This window comes from Odocoileus virginianus, chromosome 19 (genome assembly GCF_023699985.2).
Source record: "Odocoileus virginianus isolate 20LAN1187 ecotype Illinois chromosome 19, Ovbor_1.2, whole genome shotgun sequence".
Taxonomy (NCBI): Eukaryota; Metazoa; Chordata; class Mammalia; order Artiodactyla; family Cervidae; genus Odocoileus; species Odocoileus virginianus.
In genome coordinates, this window is record NC_069692.1 from 24,404,011 (window position 1) to 24,423,773 (window position 19,763).

Sequence of the window (19,763 nt, forward strand, 5' to 3'; positions counted from 1 at the left end):
CACATTTCTTCTTTTATTTCTTTTTGAAGTATGTCTAAGAAGACAGTGAATAATTTTAAAAAACTGTAAACATTATACAGTATTCTTAAATAGCTATAAAAATATGTGTTGTTGTTTTGCCTTTCTGAAGTAGGAGATAATTCAGTTCCAACTTGGTTCTAACTCTGCAGCAGAAGTTCATATTAAAAATATTTTCAAACAAGACATCTAGTGAGCTGAGCTTCAGCACTAATTTGCTATTTAATTTTAGGCAAGCCATTTAAATTCTTTGATTCTGTTTCCTGACCTTTAAAGTGGGAAAATGCCATCAGGCCAATGTGATCAAATGCAAGAATTTGAAGTCCTCTGAAAAGTGTGCAATACCAAACAAAATGTGCCTTTAATGTTCATCACAAACTTACTGCCAAGTAGGATATTTTTATGTAGTGTGGACAAACAGATTTGATGTAATTGGAATTCAGTGACTTCAAATGTGGGATGATTTTCAACAACTTTTAAATAAGAACCTTGTAGCTGCTGTTCCAGTCCCTGGGAACAGAGCAGTGAACAAAACAGGCAAGGTTCCTTTTGTTGTGGGCTTTATATGATAGCTGGGTTGGAGAGGATGAACAGGCAATAAATAAGTAAACAAATAGGTTCTAGTTGGGTTTATTAAGTGCTATAAAGACAGTGAAGAAATGCCTTGTAAAGGTACACTGGCCCTCTCGACAAGCGTACCTTCGTATTTCCATCAGTGCGGTGGCGCAGTAGTACAGTGGAGAAGACATGGCTTCTGGGGTCAGGCTGCCGGAGCTTAAAACCACTGCTTCCTAGCTGAGTGACCTTGGACAAATTCCTGGACCTCTCTGAGCCATTCCCATTTGCACAATGGGAATAAGAATAGTTCCTACCTCACAATATTATTACAATTATTAAATCAGTTAATTATTGGAAAGTGCTCACAACCATGCATGGTTTATTGTGAGTGCTCAATTAATATAAGCTGTTATTATTAATGGGCTTCCCTTGTGGTTCAGCTGGAAGAATCTGCCTGCAATGCTGTTATTAATATATGTTCATTACATATTGGTGGTTGAGTCGCTGAGTTGTATCTGACTCTTGGGAACCCTTGGGCTATAGCCTGCTAGGTTTCTTTGTCCATGGGATTCTCCAGGCAAGAATACTGGAGTGGATTGCCATTTCCTTCTTCAAGGGATTTTTCTGACCCAAGAATCAAACCCAGGCCTCCTGTATTGCAGGAGATATGTATATAATATGTATATAAAATTATATAATATACATATTTATGTGTATAAGTAATACATATATAAAATACGTAAAAGTAGCTCAGTTGGTAAAGAACCCACATGCAATGCAGGAGGCCCCAGTTCTATTCCTGAGTTGGGAAGATCCCCTGGAGAAGGGATAGGCTATCCACTCCAGTATTCTTGGGCTTCCCTTGTGACTCAGCTGGTAAAGAATCTGCCTGCAATGCAGGAGACCTAGGTTTGATCCCTGGGTTGGAAAGATCCCCTGGAGAAAGGAAAGGTTAACCACTCTAGTATTCTGGCCTAGAGAATTCCATGGACTGTATAGTCCATGGGGTTGCAAAGAGTTGGACACGACTGAGTGACTTTCACTTTCACTTCATAATATGTATGTAAAATATGTTTATAAAATTACATATTATAATGTATAAATACATACAACATTATAATAGTATAAATACATTATAACAATATAAATACAACATTATAATAGCAATATATATAATATATGTGTAATATAAATATATATATGTTTTATATATATATAACATATATAATAACAAAATATACAACAATAGTATGAATTATAACATTATAACAGTATACATCCAACATTATAATAACAATGTTGTTATTAATATGTATTACTCTTATTGGTCACTGATAAAAAACATTTTGGAGGAAGGGATCCAAAATAGAGCCATATGCATATTACTTGAAACCTTCTTGGTTGATACTGATACAATCATTTTCAGTTCTACTTAATTGTGATATTAATATCTTCTTTACTTAACCATAAGGGTGTCAAGAGAAATCTTTTTAAATATCATGCTAAAATATAGAAACACTATGAAAAGTCCCTCCATAAATAATCAGATAAAGTTAAGCATGTATTAGGATCGCTTAGAAAGCTTTTGAAAAATAGTCACACGCTAACCGTCTCTTTGAGATGGGCAATAGAGGGGAAGAAGCAGGCAAAGTCCGAACCCTATTCAAGGGTCCATGTCTGAACATAATTAGGACTGCACAAAAATGCCTTGTGAGTAAATGAGTGCATGGTCATAGGAAGGCTTTAAGCATATAAATAATCATTTTTTAGGGCTGCTGGGAATCTTTCCAGGTGCCCGACAACTTGATGTTTCAGATTTGATGACACCTTGGGTATTCTGACCTATAGAGGAGAAAGATACATGGTAGATATTTTGGGAAATAGCAGAAACCATTGCAAGAATTCATAGTTAATTTGGGAATTTGAAATGGAATCATTAAACTTTCAGCTTTTCTTTTACTACCAAATAAGAAATAGAGCAGACATTCCCACCCCATCCCTAAGCTTCTTCTTATTCCTAGCATTTACACTTAGCTGTGAACATCACTCCAGCCCAAAAATGATGATGCTGATAACTCCATTTACCTGTGACAACTGACCTGGTGTAACTCTCGGTGTGTGTGTTAGTCGCTCAGTCGTGTCCGACTCTTTGCAACCCCATGGACTGTAGCCCACCAGGCTCCTCTATCCATGGAATTCTCTAACTCCTCTGTCCATGGAATACTCTAACTCTAGGGGAGAAGCAATATTACCATACCATTGCCCACCTGCTCTGTCAAGTCCAAGGATGACTGATGCTGGGCCATCTGATGATGTAAAAAAAGATATCCATTAATTACCCATTTATCATCATTACCAGTGCAAAGATGTGGGACCAGTCCTTCCTCTCCATTCCATACCAACACGTTAGGCTGCTGTTTTGGTGAATTTTTCCCTTTTGTGGCTGCTATTCATATTTATGTGAGTGGGATTTTGTCTGTATAAAAATGTAAAAGAGAAGTCAGTGAGATTCATCTGACCAGTATACTCCCAGAGATATCCCAGGACTCCACCTGCCATATTGGAATACCACATACTTTAGTCTATCCATGCTGTCTTCCTGGAATGACATGTTTGGACAGCATATTGGAATGCTGTGTTAGTCTGCATTTGCTACCATGTTGGAATACCACAGACTTTGTGACTTAAATGACAGAAATGTATTTTCTTACTGTTCTGGAGGCTGGAGTCCAAGATCATGGTGCCAGCAGGGATGGTTTTTCTGGTGAGGCCTCTCTTCCTGGTTTGTAGATGGCCATTTCTCACTGTGTCCTCAATGCTTTTCCTTTGTGCTCAGGCACTCCTGGTGTCTCTCTTCTAAGGACACCAGTTCTCTTAGATTAGAGCCCCATTCTTATAACCTCATTTAACCTTTGTCATCTCCTTCAAGGTCCTGTCTCCAAATATAGTCACTTTGAGGGTTAGGGCTTCAAACCATGATTTTAGGAGGGCACATTTCCATACATTACACCACCTTAGGAATGGACCTGTTTATGAAGATAAATTGGCCTGTGAATATATCCAAACACCTTTACACTCCTTGGCAGAAACATTCAGTATACACTAAACACATTAAAAAGGAAATAGAACTATAATCATCAGAAACTGAAACCCATTAAAGAAAAATATTTATTGTATGTGAGTATAAAATAACTTGCTCTTTTTACTGTTTCTTATCAATATTCAATTATAATTAGTTTTCTTGTTCTATAAGAAAGATTTTACAAATTTGTTTTTAGAAATATATTTGGGGGAAACGCTGTTTAAAATAAGGCTAATTTGTTAATTCAATTGTGTATATATTGCAGCTAAATGAAGGTGAGACCATCAAACCAGTTGAAAATTCAGAGAATCCACTTCATCCTGTAATCCATCGTCAATATATTTATTTTTTATCTAGTAAGGAAACTAAAGAAAAATTTATGAAGAACCCAATCAAATATATCTGCCAACCCAAACCTAAGCCTACTATCCCCATTAGGATTGCAATTCTGGGGCCTCCAAAATCTGGAAAAACTACAGGTAAGAGTGTGTCTGCCTTTGCTATCTATCCTTAAGCATACAAGAATCTCCTGAAAGTGAGGACTACTTTTTTTTAGGAAGCTATCGAAACTGACTCAGTAAGAGGCAGAACAACTAAACAGACCAATAACCACTGAAGAGAAAGCATTCAAAAATATAACCCCACTCCAAAACAGGCCAGGATCAAATGGTTTTGAAGGGAAATTATGTCAACCTTTCAAAAATTAAAAATTCAAGAGATACTTCCTGTGATTTTATAAGTTTTTCCAGAGCAAGGGAAAAGAAAGTAAGCTGTCCAATTTATTTTCAGTTTTTTAAAATTAAGAATATAGTCCATACAATTAAAAAGGTATAAATACAAATTCATTTTTAAGTCAGCATGTCCCTGATATAAAAACTAAATAAAGATAATATAAGAAAAGAAATTACAAACTAATATTATTTATAAATATAATATAGTCAAATAACAATATATTAAGATTTTATTTGCATAAAAATTATATTTAAAATTTATAAATATAATCTACTGTATTAATAATTTAAAGAGTGAAAATTCATTATCTTAATCATTGTTGATAAAGACATTTACTAAACTATAATATTTGAATTTTCTATATTTTTTTAAATTTTTAAAAAAATTTTTTCATTTATTTTTATTAGTTGGAGGCTAATTACTTTACAATATTGTAGTGGTTTTTGTCATACATTGACATGAATCAGCCATGGATTTACATGTGTTCCCCATCCCAATCCCCCCTCCCGCCACCCTCCCCATCCCATCCCTCTGGGTCTTCCCAGTGCACCAGCCCTGAGCACTTGTCTTATGCATCCAATCTGGGCTGGTGATCTGTTTCACCCTTGATAATATACTTGTTTCAATGCTATTCTCTCAGAACATCCCACCCTTTCCTTCTCCCACAGAGTCCAAAATTCTGTTCTGTACATCTGTGTCTCTTTTTCTGTTTTGCATATAGGGTTATCATTACCATCTTTTTAAATTCCATATATATGTGTTAGTATACTGTATTGGTCTTTATCTTTCCGGCTTACTTCACTCTGTATAATGGGCTCCAGTTTCATCCATGTCATTAGAACTGATTCAAATGAATTCTTTTTAATGGCTGAGTAATATTCCATGGTGTATATGTACCACAGCTTCCTTATCCATTCGTCTGCTGATGGGCATCTAGGTTGCTTCCATGTCCTGGCTATGATAAACAGTGCTGCGATGAACATTGCGGTGCACGTGTCTCTTTCAGATCTGGTTTCCTCGGTGTGTATGCCCAGGAGTGGGATTGCTGGGTCATATGGCAGTTCTATTTCCAGTTTTTTAAGGAATCTCTGCATTGTTCTCCATAGTGGCTGTACTAGTTTGCATTCCCACCAACAGTGTAAGAGGGTTCCCTTTTCTCCACACCCTCTCCAGCATTTATTGCTTGTAGACTTTTGGAGAGCAGCCATCCCTGACTGGCGTGTAATGGTACCTCGTTGTGGTTTTGATTTGCATTTCTCTGATAATGAGTGATGTTGAGCATCTTTTCATGTGTTAGTTAGCCATCTGTATGTCTTCTTTGGAGAAATGTCTGTTTAGTTCTTTGGCCCATTTTTTGATTGGGTCATTTATTTTTCTGGAATTGAGCTGCAGGAGCTGCTTGTATATTTTTGAGATTAATCCTTTGTCTGTTACTTCATTTCCTATTATTTTTCTCCCAATCTGAGGGCTGTCTTTTCACCTTGCTTATAGTTTCCTTTGTTGTGCAAAAGCTTTTAAGTTTAATTAGGTCAATAGGTGAGTGTGGTATTTCAAAATGACATGATAATCACATGAATAGTGGTTGGTCACAATGAGAATAAAATGGGAATGGATAGATACCAGAAATATTTAAAAGGAAAACAACAGGACTTAATGACTGACGGCATAGAAAATGAAAGAGAGGGATGAGGTCAAATATTGATTTGTTACCAGAAATAATAAAAGAGAGTTTCGTGTTTTAGCTCTTCAGATGAAAAGTATATTTTAATGTATATTGACATTCAAAATAAGATCCTCCAACACAGCAAAACATAACATGTATACAGTACAATCAGATTTCTTGGTCTTTGTCAAAATAGAGGCTAATTTTTTAACAGAATCCCAAATTGTAAAAGTTTGTTTTTATAGCTGAAAAATAATGGGTCTGACCCTAGTGTTTGTGGCAAAGTTGAGATGAAGGCTTGCAGCCTTCACAGGGGCATCCCTCCCAGTGGCCCTAACTATGGCCAGTTAACCTGTATTCCCATGAGACCAGGTGATTCTCAATGTCCTCTATACACCCTGTCTCCAGACCATGATGAGGCAGGGTTTGTAGACTCCATCAGAGCACACCTGCATTTAACAGTAACTGGAAACCACTGGGCTTCCCAGACGGTGCTAGTGGTGAAGAATCTGCCTGCCAATGCAGGAAACATAAGAGACGGGTTCCATCCCGGGGTTGGGAAGATCCCCTGGAGGAGGGCATGGCAACCCACTCCACTATTCTTGCCTGGAGAATCCCCACCGACAGAGGAGCCTGGAGGGCTACAGTCCACAGGATCGCAAAGAGTTAGACACGACTGAAGCAGCTGAGCGCCCCCACACAGAGAAGCCGAAACTATGGCCTCACGTAGCAGGAACAGAGGCTGTGGCCGAGTCCCCTTTCAGCCCGTGGCAACATCTGTGTGCCCTTGGACAAACCATTCCACATCAGTGGGCTGCAGTTCTTTTACCTGTAAAACTGGAATTTCAATACCCGCTCTCCACACTTGATGGAATAGTTGAAAATATCAAATAAAGTCACAGAAGAAATACTGCCTTATAAACTGTAAATTATTAATAAAGTGTCAGATACACTCTATAATATTTAGAAAATAAATTTTAAAAATTATGTCCTAGAGGCTTAAGTGCACTTAATTGTATAGGGTAAGTTATCCTGATTGCAGCCTGAAGGCATAAATGTATAGATAGGGAAATGGGTTAACCCAATGACACAAGAACATTGAATTGTTATTTTGGACATAAAACGACCAAATATTAATAGTACACATAGGACGCCTTATGAAGCTCTCAAAATTTTTGCTACCTTGTACATCACTTCATGGGAAATAGATGGGGAAACAGTGAAAACAGTATCAGACTTTATTTTGGGGGGGCTCCAAAATCACTGCAGATGGTGACTGCAGCCATGAAATTAAAAAATGCTTACTCCTTGGAAGGAAAGTTATGACCAACCTGGATAGCATATTTAAAAGCAGAGACGTTACTTTGCCAACAAAGGTCCATCTAGTCAAGACTATGGTTTTTCCAATAGTCATGTATGGATGTGAGAGTTGGACGGTGAAGAAAACTGAGCGCCGAAGAGTTGATGATTTTGAACTGTGGTGCTGGAAAAGACTCTTGAGAGTCCCTTGGACTGCAAGGAGATCCAACCAGTCCATCCTAAAGGAGATCAGTCCTGGGTGTTCATTGGAAGGACTGATGCTGAAGCTGAAACTCCAATACTTTGGCCACCTCATGCAAAGAGTTGACTCATTGGAAAAGACCCTAATGCTGGGAAGGATTGGGGGCAGGAGGAGAAGGGGATGACAGAGGATGAGATGGCTGGATGGCATCACTGACTTGATGGACATGGGTTTGGGTAGACTCCGGGACCTGGTGATGGACAGGGAGGCCTGGCGTGCTGCGATTCATGGGGTCGCAAAGAGTTGGACACGACTGAGTGACTGAACTGAACTGAACAGAAGGAAAAAACACTTAAATGGTTTGGTTATGGAAAAACCTAACATAGTTGGCCCATTAACCAGATCTGTAAGCCACATGCCTGAAGTGCTAATAATGACTGACCTTTGAATAGTATTAATTCAATGAAGTGAAGTCAAAGTGTTAGTTGCTCAGCCATGTCTGACTCTTTGCAACTCCATGGACTGTAGCCCACCAGGCTCCTCTGTTCATGGAATTCTCTAGTCAAGAATACTAGAGTGGGTAGCCATTCCCTTCTCCAGGGGATCTTCATGACCCAGGGATTGAACTCAGGTCTCCAACATTGCAGGCAGATTCTTTACCATCTGAGCCACCACCAGAGAAGCCCATTAATTCAATAAAATGTAGCTATTTTAATTTTTGAAATTTCTTTGAAGAATGTGAAGATTAACTTGCTGTTGTTGTCAATTAACTAGAATCTGAAACTAAGGTTAACAGATGGGTTTGTGAAACAGAATAAGTTTAAAATTTTAATGTTTTTCAGTTGCCAAAAGTATTTCAAGTGAATATGGCTTAAAGCGTTTGTCGATAGGAGATGCTTTGCGTTATGTATTAAACAACCAACCAGACACAGAGCTGGCACTTATGCTAAATTGGCATCTTCATAAAGGAATGACAGCACCTGATGAACTGGCTATTCAGGCCTTAGAATTATCTCTGATGGGAAGTGTATGTAATACTGCAGGGTAAGTGGGGGCCTTAGGGATGGGGAGAGAGCGGGAGGGAGTTAAATCTTTAAGAAATTACTCATTGGAATTAATTAAAATACCTTAAACAGAGTTTAAAGCTGTTGTAAAGGGTGTGTGATCTGCTTCTCAAAGACTGTGCACTGATATGGTTGCATATCAATAATTTGATTTTCGGTCAGGCTATAATTTGGCTTAAACACTCACAGGCCAACTTCACTCCCTGCAGCAACCCCTGAGTTGTCCCAGTCTCCAGGTTTACACAGTCTATAAGAGACCCATGTGACTTCTACAGCCCAGTAGAACTTCTCACTGCCCGATGGAGTGATGGAGATGTGGCCTTCCCCTGCCCCCAGATGGTACTGGTCCAGTGGAAACAGTCTTTCACCAGTCCAGTCTCTGCACAGGTAGCAGCGCCCCTCCCTTAATGCTGCGTTTGGACAGGAGAGCCCTGTGCTTGGACTGGTCTTCAGTTTACACTCCTCCACTCAACCATGACTGCCCCAGCATAGCCACTGGTCACATCCAGTAGATAGTAAGTGTGTTAGACTCTCAGTCGTGTCTGACTTTTTGCGACCCCATGGGCTGTAACCCGCCAGGCTCCTCTGTCCATGGGATTTCCCAGGCAAGAATACTAGAGTGGGTTGCCATTCCCTTCTCCAGGGAATCTTCCAAACCCAAGGATTTAACCCAGGTCTCCTGCATTGCAGGCAGATCCTGAACCACCAGGGAAGCCCACAGGGAAACCACAAAAGCCCATAAAACCTAAGACCCTGCTCTTGAGCCCAGGCCATTGACTCTAAAATCTTGCCAAGTCACGCAAAGCTGTTTTATGTCAGGAACCTCCTTGCCCTTCCCTACCACTGGTCCTTAATCAAGTCCGTAACAGTTCTCCTAGTTCCTGTTATGGTGGGGAGAGATTCTGGAGTGTCAAGTATCCACCCCCACCCACACCCCCATCCCACCAAACCCCCCCATCCCCCCTGCAGAGAAAGTCCTGGGACTTTCTAGCAAATTGAGTTACCTCCTTCCTGACATTCAGCTTTGCATACGAGAGATCTTACTGAGGGCTACTGTGGACTCACAAAAGTTTTATTTCACTTTAATACCAGGACAGTGACTGCCCAGTCACCCTGAAGTTCCCTAATCCCGAGGGCCTCCCAAGTGATCCTGCACAGGACAAAGAAGTTGAGCCATTAAAAAACCAACAATGGCAGCTGCATACATTCTCTGGTTGGCTTTGGGGCTATGTTAATTTATAGTCCTCTCTGCCATGGAATGTAGAACTAGTTAGAGCCTAAATCTGGAGAACACCAAGGTAAAATGAACCAGCCCTTCCTGGTGACTGGCAGCTAGCATGCCCAACTGGGCCACCTCAGAGTCAGTTTCCTGACTTAGAAATTTGCAGATAACCTTTATTCATCTTGTCAGTTTGCTGATGACACTCATTACCTTAGACTGTTGGACTAACAAATTCCCTATCATTTTTGCCTAGAGGCCTGCCGGGTCCAGATGAAATGGTTCTCTCCAGAGACCACAGGGCTCTCTCACCAGCTCCTTATCTCCCCTGCCACACCCAGCTTCCTTATAGAATTTTACTACAAAAGCAAGTTTAGAACACAATGTTTCCCATATTTGCTTAAACTCTTGCTAAAATACTATTAATTGTGCAGGGTTTTTTAAATTTTAAAACATTTTAATGCACTTAAAATCTTGATTTACAAGACGTCTTATCTTACACTGACCTTTCTATACAAAAATATTTATACAGTTTGCTATAAAACTACAATATTAAGATCAGAGTTGGGTAATTCTTCCCATGCCAGGCATTCTATTATAAGGAATGTGAATTAGTCTGCTAATTGCTTTACACACTTGATCTACAGTCTTTAAGGTAAATCTAAGGGTTAAATAGGGCTTCCCTGTTGACTTAACTGGTAAAGAATTTGCAAGCCAATGCAGGAGACGCAAGAGACACAGGTTCAATCTTGATTCTGGAGTTGGGACGATCCCTTGGAGAAATAAATGGGAACTTGCGCCTGTATTCTTGCCTGGAAAATCCCACGGACAGTGTAACCTGGCGGGCTACAGTCAATGGGGTCACAAAAAGTTGGACATGACCAAGCACGTGCATACACACACAAAGGTTAAATATCATTATTTTACTAGTATTTTTAGTATTCCCTACTTTACTGAAAACTGAGGCTCAGAGAGGTCAGACCTGGTTTCACATTTAAGTCTCTGTGCCTCTGAAACCTATACTCTTTCCACCGTCTCATGCGAAGACTAATGTGTGCTGTGCTGTGCTTAGTCACTCAGTAGTGTCTGACTCTTTGCAACCCCATGGACTGTAGCCCACCAGGCTCCACTGTCCATGGGGATTCTCCAGGCAAGAATACTGGAGTGGGCAGCCTGTCCCTTCTCCAGGGGATCTTCCGACCCAGGAATCGAACCAGGGCCTCTTGCATTGCAGGTGGATTCTTTACCAGCTGAGCTACTAGCGAAGCCCCTCTTCCCACTGTTTCATGCTTAGAATAATAGCACCAATTAAATAACACAAGGTTCAAGGTATTATGTGTAATATCTCTCAAAGTCCATCAAAATCTAGCTCTGTGATGCTAAGTATTTATGAGTCAGCTGTATGTATGCAGCCCTCTTCTGTCTCTTGGGCTGACTGGGGTTAAAAATATAGAGATAAAGGGAGTTCTCTGGTGACCTAGTGGTTAGGATTCCAAGCTTTCACTGCCAGGGCCCAGGTTCAGTCCCTGGCTGGGGAACTGAGATCCTGCAAGCTGCAAGGTACAGCCCCCTAAAAATATATATGTATATATAAAAGAGGGCAAGGTGACAAGGTAAATCAAGTTATGGAAGGAATGGAATGGGGCTAATCCTAAAGACAGACTTTTTCTGGAAGACAGAAAGGAAGGTCTGAGAGTAAAGAAATCTGGAATTTTTATTTTCATGTTTCTCCTTACTAGTGTTGTCATTGATGGATACCCTGTAACTAAGTATCAAGTGAGTCTCTTAGAAGCTAAGTCAATCATCCCCATGATTATCTTTGAGTTGGATGTGCCTTCCAAAGAGATTTTCAGAAGATTGCTCCTGGAAAAAAAAAAGGAGTCAAGGTAATGTATGTGATGAAAACAGCGATAAAAGAGTGAACAGTAATCATCCAGAAGAAGAAACAGGTTTTTAACAGCTTTTTCCATTCCTTCTCTGTTCCTCTCTTAGTTTGCCTTATCCATTGCACAACAGCTCACAGATTATAGCTGTCAAGAACTCAAGGTACCACAAAAATATTGGTGAGATTAGGCAATATTATGAAGTACAACATCAGAACTGGTATGTGATTGATGGCTTTCACAGCAAGTGGTGGATATGGAATGAAGTCATTAACAAGGTTAAAATGGTGAATAAATACATGCAGATATATATGGAAAGAATAAAAGCAGGTAAGAAGACCTATAACTCTGAAAACAAACAAAAAAATGTGAATTTGAAGTCCACGCATGCCTGACTCATGTTGCCATAATTCATTCAATTTGAACATTTGTTCCCTTAATCAGTATTTAATGAGCCTTAACCAGTATTTTAAATATGTATTATTTCCAAGTTATTGTGGGCATGTACATTTGTCCTAATAAATGACTGCCTCTACTCAAGCTGTCATAAACTGAATGTCCATGTGAACCTATTACATAAAATAATACATGGTCTCTCACTAGAAAGAGTTTATAGTGTTTGGAATGCCACATGAGAAGCTAGTTTCAAGAATGGTAGTTATATGAGGGGAGGGGTCTGTGGTGTTACACTTGGCAAAGTTTTGTTTAGGAATCTAGAATTAATTATTTTGAACTATTTACATAATAAAATTGTATTATTATATAAATGTTGATTCTCTTAAAAAATTTTACTTGATAATGAGCTCCAGTTTCATCCATCTCATTAGAACTGATTCAAATGAATTCTTTTTAATGGCTGAGTAATATTCCATGGTGTATATGTACCACAGCTTCCTTATCCATTCGTCTGCTGATGGGCATCTAGGTTGCTTCCATGTCCTGGCTATGATAAACAGTGCTGCGATGAACGTTGGGGTGCACGTGTCTCTTTCAGATCTGGTTTCCTCGGTGTGTATGCCCAGGAGTGGGATTGCTGGGTCATATGGCAGTTCTATTTCCAGTTTTTTGAGAAATCTCCACACTGTTTTCCATAGCGGCTGTACTAGTTTGCATTCCCACCAACAGTGTAAGAGGGTTCCCTTTTCTCCACACCCTCTCCAGCATTTATTGCTTGTAGACTTTTGGATAGCAGCCATCCTGACTGGGGTGTAATGGTACCTCATTGTGGTTTTGATTTGTATTTCTCTGATAATGAGTGATGTTGAGCATCTTTTCATGTGTTTTTTAGCCATCTGTATGTCTTCCTTGGAGAAATGTCTGTTTAGTTCTTTGGCCCATTTTTTGATTGGGTCATTTTGAAGTAAGCCAGAAAGAGAAAGACCATTACAGTATACTAACACATATATATGGAATTTAGAAAGATGGTAATGATAACCCTATATGCAAAACAGAAAAAGAGACACAGATGTATAGAACAGACTTTTGGACTCTGTGGGAGAAGGCGAGGGTGGGATGTTTTGAGAGAACAGCAGTGAAACATGTATATTATCTAGGGTGAAACAGATCACCAGCCCAGGTTGGATGCATGAGACAAGTGCTCGGGCCTGGTGCACTGGGAAGACCCAGAGGGATCGGGTCGAGAGGGAGGTGGGAGGGGGGATTGGGATGGGGAACACATGTAAATCCATGGCTGATTCATGTCAATGTATGACAAAACCCACTACAATATTGTAAAGTAATTAGCCTCCAACTAATAAAAAAAATAAAAAAAATTTTACTTGAACATAGAATTTTTTAAAATCTATATTTGGAATCCATGAAAGAAAATGATTGTATACTCCTAGAAGTTTCTTGATTTTTCTCCAAAAATGCACAAAACAGAAGGAAAGTTATCAAAAAAAAAAAAAAAAAAAGGAAAGTTATCTACAACTCATGTCTCTAAAAAGAACGATGACGCCAAAGACTTTGTCTGGAGGGCTTTCACAGACATCTGATGACTTTGACTTTGGAAAATAGGGAGAACGTATACAGAGGTATGAGGGATCAACGTGACAAAGAGAATATTGTACGAGGAAAAACGCAGTGAGAATTCTGATAATAATGGCAGCGTTGAATCTTGATTTGCTTCATTATTTGGGCATCCCCAGTATCTCTGGTTCCTGTTTGCCTGCAGATTATAAGGCATGAAGATAAGAGTGCAAGTGAAAAGAGAAATGAGTTTAGAAGCCCATTCCCAATAAGTTCTGGATAGCATCACACTAGTAAAACATTCCACAGCTGACTTGGAAAGAAAAACTTGTGCCTCATTCATCTTGCTGTTACCTTGCTTCACCCTTCTTGCCTCAGACTTGGCTGCCTGAGAAGAGACTCAGGTTGAAAAGTTGTGTGCAGAATCTTTATCAGGAAGTACTCTCAGAAGTGGGCTTCCCAGCTGGCACAGTGGTAAAGAATCTGCCTTCCAATGCAAGAGTCACAGGAGACGGGGGTTCAATCCCTGGGCTAGGAAGATGCCCTGGAGGAAGAAATGGTGACCCACTCCAGTATTCTTATCTAGATAATGCTCATGGGCAGAGGAGCCTGCTGGGCTACAGCCCACAGGCTCGCAAAGAGTCAGATATGACTGAGCATGCATGCACACTCAGGAGTAGAGTTGGCAGATTAAGCAAATAAAAATATAGGATACCCAGTTAAATGTAAACTTCTGATAAACAACAAATAATTTTTTAGTCCAAGTATATCCCAAATGTGGTATGAGACATTTTTATACTAGAAACTGTTCATTGTTTATCAGAAATTCAAACTCAATGAGGCATCCTGTGCTTTATCTGTCAGCTCTAATTAGGAGATACACCAAGGCTAGTAGACCTGGCAGAGGGAGGCACTAGCCTGCAGTATGGTGGAAACAGAGGCCTTGGTAGGCCCTACAGGGAAGCACTGGAGCTAGGATGGACCTTGAGAATTTCCCAAACTGAGGGGAGAGGCCAGGCTTTTATCCTCCCATTGACTTGTCTAAACGTCCCTCTGGAAGGGAGTATATACTGTAACAGGGGCAATTACCAGTGCAGCTACAAGCCATCAAAACAGATATTTCCAGCAGCTGGGGGATGGATGCATCAGCCCTGACAAGGGATCTGGATGGGGCACCACTGTATCCACCATGTTATTCCAGATACACGTGCCTCTGCCTGGAAGAGTTTGATTAAAACTGCCCTCTTACTTTTCTGCCTCACCATCTACCTGGCAAGCTGTATCTGACTGTTTGAATTTAGTGTTGATTTAGTGACTAATTTATTATCACTAATGAGATAGAACGAGGTCAGGGCCAGAAAACCAAAGAGATTCCTCCTCATTCTGTCCCTTTCCAGAAAAGGATAGATAGACATTGTCAGATGTCATCAAGAATACCCCAGGAATCAGAAAAAGATATTTGAGTGTCTTTTAAGACTTGAAATGATTTGATTCTAAATGACCTTGTCACAAAACCTATGAGATGGGGTCAGCACATCTGAGCTAAAGAGCAACACACAATTGTAAAACTATAGTGCCATATAGTAGGATATTATAGCACTATACAATAGTGTATACTTTACCAACACTATTAATATACCATAATACTGTGCATTATAGTACTTTCAGTCCAGTTCAGTTCAGTTGCTCAGTCGTGTCTGACTCTTTGCGACCCCATGAACCACAGCATGCCAGGCCTCCTTGTCTATCACCATCTCCCGGAGTCCACACAAACCCATGTCCATCGAGTTGGTGATGCCATCCAACCATCTCATCCTCCGTCATCCCCTTCTCCTCTTGCCCTTAATATTTCCCAGCAGCAGGGTCTTTTCCAATGAGTCAGCTCTTCACATCAGGTGGCCAAAGTATTGGAGCTTCAGGTTCAGCATCGGTCCTTCCAATGAACACTCAGGACTGATCTCCTTTAGGATGGACTGGTTGGATCTCCTTGCAGTCCAAGGGACTCTCAAGAGTCTTCTCCAACACCATAGTTCAAAAGCATCAATTCTTCGGCAGTCAGCTTTCTTTATAATCCAACTCTCACATCCATACATGACCACTGGAAAAACCATAGCCTTGACTAGATGGACCTTTGTTGGCAAAGTAATATCTCTGCTTTTTAATATGCTGTCTAGGTTGGTCATAACTTTCCTTCCAAGGAGTGTCTTTTAATTTCATGGCTGCAATCACCATCTGCATTGATTTTGGAGCCCAGAAAAATAAAGTCAGCCACTCTTTCCTTATCTATTTGCCTTGAAGTGATGGGACCAGATGCCATGATGTTAGTTTTCTGAACGTGGAGCTTTAAGCCAACTTTTTCACTCTCCTCTTTCACTTTCATCAAGAGGCTCTTTAGTTCATCTTCACTTTCTGTCATAAGGGTGGTATCATCTGCACATCTGAGATTATTGATATTTCCTCTGGCAATCTTGATACCAGCTTGTGCTTCATCCAGACCAACGTTTCTCATGATGTATTCTGCATATAAGTTAAATAGGCAGGGTGACAATATACAGCCTTGACATACTCCATTTCCTATTTGGAACCAGTCTGTTGTTCCATGTCCAGTTCTAACTTGCTTCCTGACCTGCATACAGGTTTCTCAAGAGGCAGGTCAGGTGGTCTGGTATTCCCATCTCTTTCAGAATTTTCCACAGTTTATTGTGATCCACACAGTCAAAGGCTTTGGCATAGTCAATAAAGCAGAAATTGATGTTTTTCTGGAACTCTCTTGCTTTTTCGATGATCCAGCGGATGTTGGCAATTTGATCTCTGGTTCCTCTGACTTTTCTAATTCCAGCTTGAACATCTGGAAGTTCACGGTTCACATATTGCTGAAGCCTGGCTTGGAGAATTTTGAGCATTACTTTACTAGCGTGTGAGATGAGTGCAATTGTGCGGTGGTTTGAGCATTCTTTGGCATTTCCTTTTTTTGGGATTGGAATGAAAACTGACCTTTTCCAGTCCTGTGGCCACTGCTGAGTTTTTCAAATTTGCTGGCATATTGAGTGCAGCACTCTTACAGTGTCATCTTTCAGAATTTGAAATAGTACTTTAGAATAACAATATCACACCATTGTAGCATTATAGTAGTATAATATTCTTTGTAGGAAAGAACCATCTTAGCCTTTTCATCTGTATCATATACAATGGATGGAATCATGGATTCTTTTGTTTATTGCTTCATAATAAATTATTCCAAAATTTAACAGTTTAAAACAACACATACACACTTCCCTCACAATTTCTGTGGGTCAAGAGTCCAGGCACGGTTTAACTGAGTCTTCTGCTTCAGTGTCTCTCACAAGGCTACAATCAAGATGTTGGCCAGGATTAAGGTCTCATCTGAGGGCCCTACTGGGGAAGAATATGCTGTCGTACTCATTCATGTACTGCTGACAGGATTTTGTTCCTTGAGGGTTGTTGGACTGAGGGCCTCAGTTTCTTGCCAGCTGTTGACCAGGGGCCACCTTCAGTTCCTTGCCATATGGAGCTTTCCAACATGGCCGCTGGCTTTACCACGTGAACAAGACAAGGCAGAAAAGAATGCCAAAAGAACAGAAATCATAGTCTGTTGTAACTGTTCTAGTTACCCAAGGCTGCCATAGCAAATTACCACACACCGGATAACTTAGACAACAGAAATGTATTCTCTCACAGTTCTGAAGGCTAGAGGCCCAAAATCAAGGCATTGGCAGGGCTGTACTCACTCTGAAGATTCTAGGAGAGACCCTCTTCCATGCCTTTCTCTTCATGTCCAGCATTGCCACCAGGCCTTTTCATTCTTTGGATATAGACACATCACTGCAATCCTAAGGATCACTTTTATGCTTACACTGTCACATAATCAAACTAAACTATGATTTATGCTTCATAATTTGAGTTAGTGTTAGATGTTCCTTGGCATAATGTTTTTAAAAAAGAAAATTTTCACTGGTGAAAAGAACCATTAAGAAAATATATCAGGATCAAAATTTACTCATTATAACTAAGATGTATAAAGAAGTAATTTTATTTTCTGTAAAATCTAATATTGTTTTGAAGTCTCCATTCTAGTGGAGTCCTGGTAAGACAACTCAAATTTATCCATTGAATGAACTTGGGCCTTTTTTTTTAAATAGACTCTTTAGGGTAAACCCAGTCACTTTTGGATTAAATGTTTCTTTCTCTTTCTTGGATGTCATCAGGGAATAGGGAGAGTTTTATGTCAGTAACATTATGTCAACAAACTATATGTACTTCCTGAAATCTATCTCACAGAAAAATTTTAAATATGTAGCAAATTCATGTGTATGTGTGTAAGTGGACATGTATATATATATATGTGTGTGTGTATGTGTATATAGTATATAACATAAATAGTTTATAATAGCTAAGAATTAAAAACAAGCAAAACATTTATCAACAGATAATTGATTGAATAATCTATATGTACATTTATACAATGGAATACTATGCATAAACTAAAAGGAATTAGGTAAAAATCATATAAGCTGAAATGAAAAGATGTCAAAGGCTATAACTAACTGATAAAAGCAAGTTGCAGAATGCATAAGCATCCTATCTTCAAAAAATATATACATGTGTGTATGCAAATGTATAAAAAAATCTGAAAAAGATACAGACTCAACAGTGCTTACCTCTCAGGAGGGATGTTAGATTGAGAGGATGGAGGTGTGAAAAGAAACTTTTACTTTTTACTCTGTTTGGAATTTTATAACGTGTACTCATTGGTATAGTGCTAGCATAATTGAATTTATTTTCATTTTGAATATGATTGTGTTTTCTGTGAAAATATGTATTTATAACAACAGTTAATTTGTTAATAATAGGAAAAGCCGCCTGCATTGACAAGTTATGTATCTCACCCGAAGAACTGATTTCTCGCCTGGGCGAATTTGGACAGTTCTGCCCCGTCAGCCTGGCAGAATCATATGAATTAGTTGATTGCTCTTTAAATGATTCCTTGGAATTTGCAGCAGAGTTCAGAGGGCACTATTATAAAATGAGTTCTCTAGAGAAACTGAATGTAAGTTTGTTCTTAACTCCAGGTATTTACCAGGGAAAGAAAATACCTGTCTTAGAATTCATCAGACAGGAAGGGGTGGGCACAGCTGGGAACACCAGAAGCTGGGGACCAGGGACCCCATTTTTGGAAACTGTGATCCTTGGGTTCAATAAGGCAACTCAGAGGCCAGTCCTAAAACTGCATCCCAAGACTTCTGCTTCTGGCACTGACCCTGCTTCAGGGTCAGTGATGGCCCCTCCACCTGGGTCAGCGTAAGAGGTAGGGAGACCCAAGGGCGAGCCCAATCATGGAGGGGATGCTGAGCATCTGAGCTCAGGCCCCAAGTGGACATCCAGGACATTCCATTCAAAGGGTGCAGAAGGGAAGTCAGAGTCAGTAGAAATGACTACCCTGTGTTTTAAACTTTCTTCTGTCACTTTAATCTCTTGGGCACCTTATATTTCTATTTAATGGAACAGAATACAGATTTGTTGCGGTATTCCACTGACCATAATATGGTGACATAAAAAGATTGTATTTGAAAACTAATCAGTTGTCTCTGATCATTTTATTTTCCTCTGAAGAATCTGATTTTTTTTATCACTTTATAAAGAAGACATTACTTTCTTTCTGCTTATTTAAGAGATAATCACAGACTTTTAAAACTGGAAATGACATTAGAGACCATGTACCTGGTCTGCACCCTCCATCTGACAGTGTGATAACTGAAGCTGGAGAAGCTAACTCACCTGCCAAAGTGCACCCCCTAGTTAGTTACACTGCAGGACAGGTAGATAGCAGGGCAGGTGACTGTGCACTCCAGTGTCTGGCACGCAGTAAGAGCTCAACAAATGTTTTTCAGTATAGGTAGATGAGTGAGTGAGTGAAAGTATTAAAAGCAGAGAGACTGTAAGTGACATCACTTGCAGATATTCCTGTAAGGAACTTCCAGTTAGGGAAAGAGTTACTGTCATGCAGAAAGCTCCTCTTGGATGGTTTGCGGGACTGAACATTGCTGCGGAAAATGG

The 19,763-nt window shown here is 39.8% G+C and overlaps 1 protein-coding gene across 2 annotated transcripts in view; it reads left to right on the forward strand.

Annotated features, from left to right (window-relative positions):
- Nucleotides 1-19,763, forward strand: part of AK9 (adenylate kinase 9) — a 111,745-nt gene that overhangs the window by 87,038 nt on the left and 4,944 nt on the right. For both annotated transcript variants that reach the window (XM_070449975.1, XM_070449976.1), the window contains 5 exons: nucleotides 3,924-4,137; nucleotides 8,397-8,598; nucleotides 11,577-11,723; nucleotides 11,830-12,050; nucleotides 18,560-18,756. In XM_070449975.1, coding sequence (XP_070306076.1) covers nucleotides 3,924-4,137; nucleotides 8,397-8,598; nucleotides 11,577-11,723; nucleotides 11,830-12,050; nucleotides 18,560-18,756 — 981 coding nt within the window. The remainder of the gene's footprint in view (nucleotides 1-3,923; nucleotides 4,138-8,396; nucleotides 8,599-11,576; nucleotides 11,724-11,829; nucleotides 12,051-18,559; nucleotides 18,757-19,763) is intronic.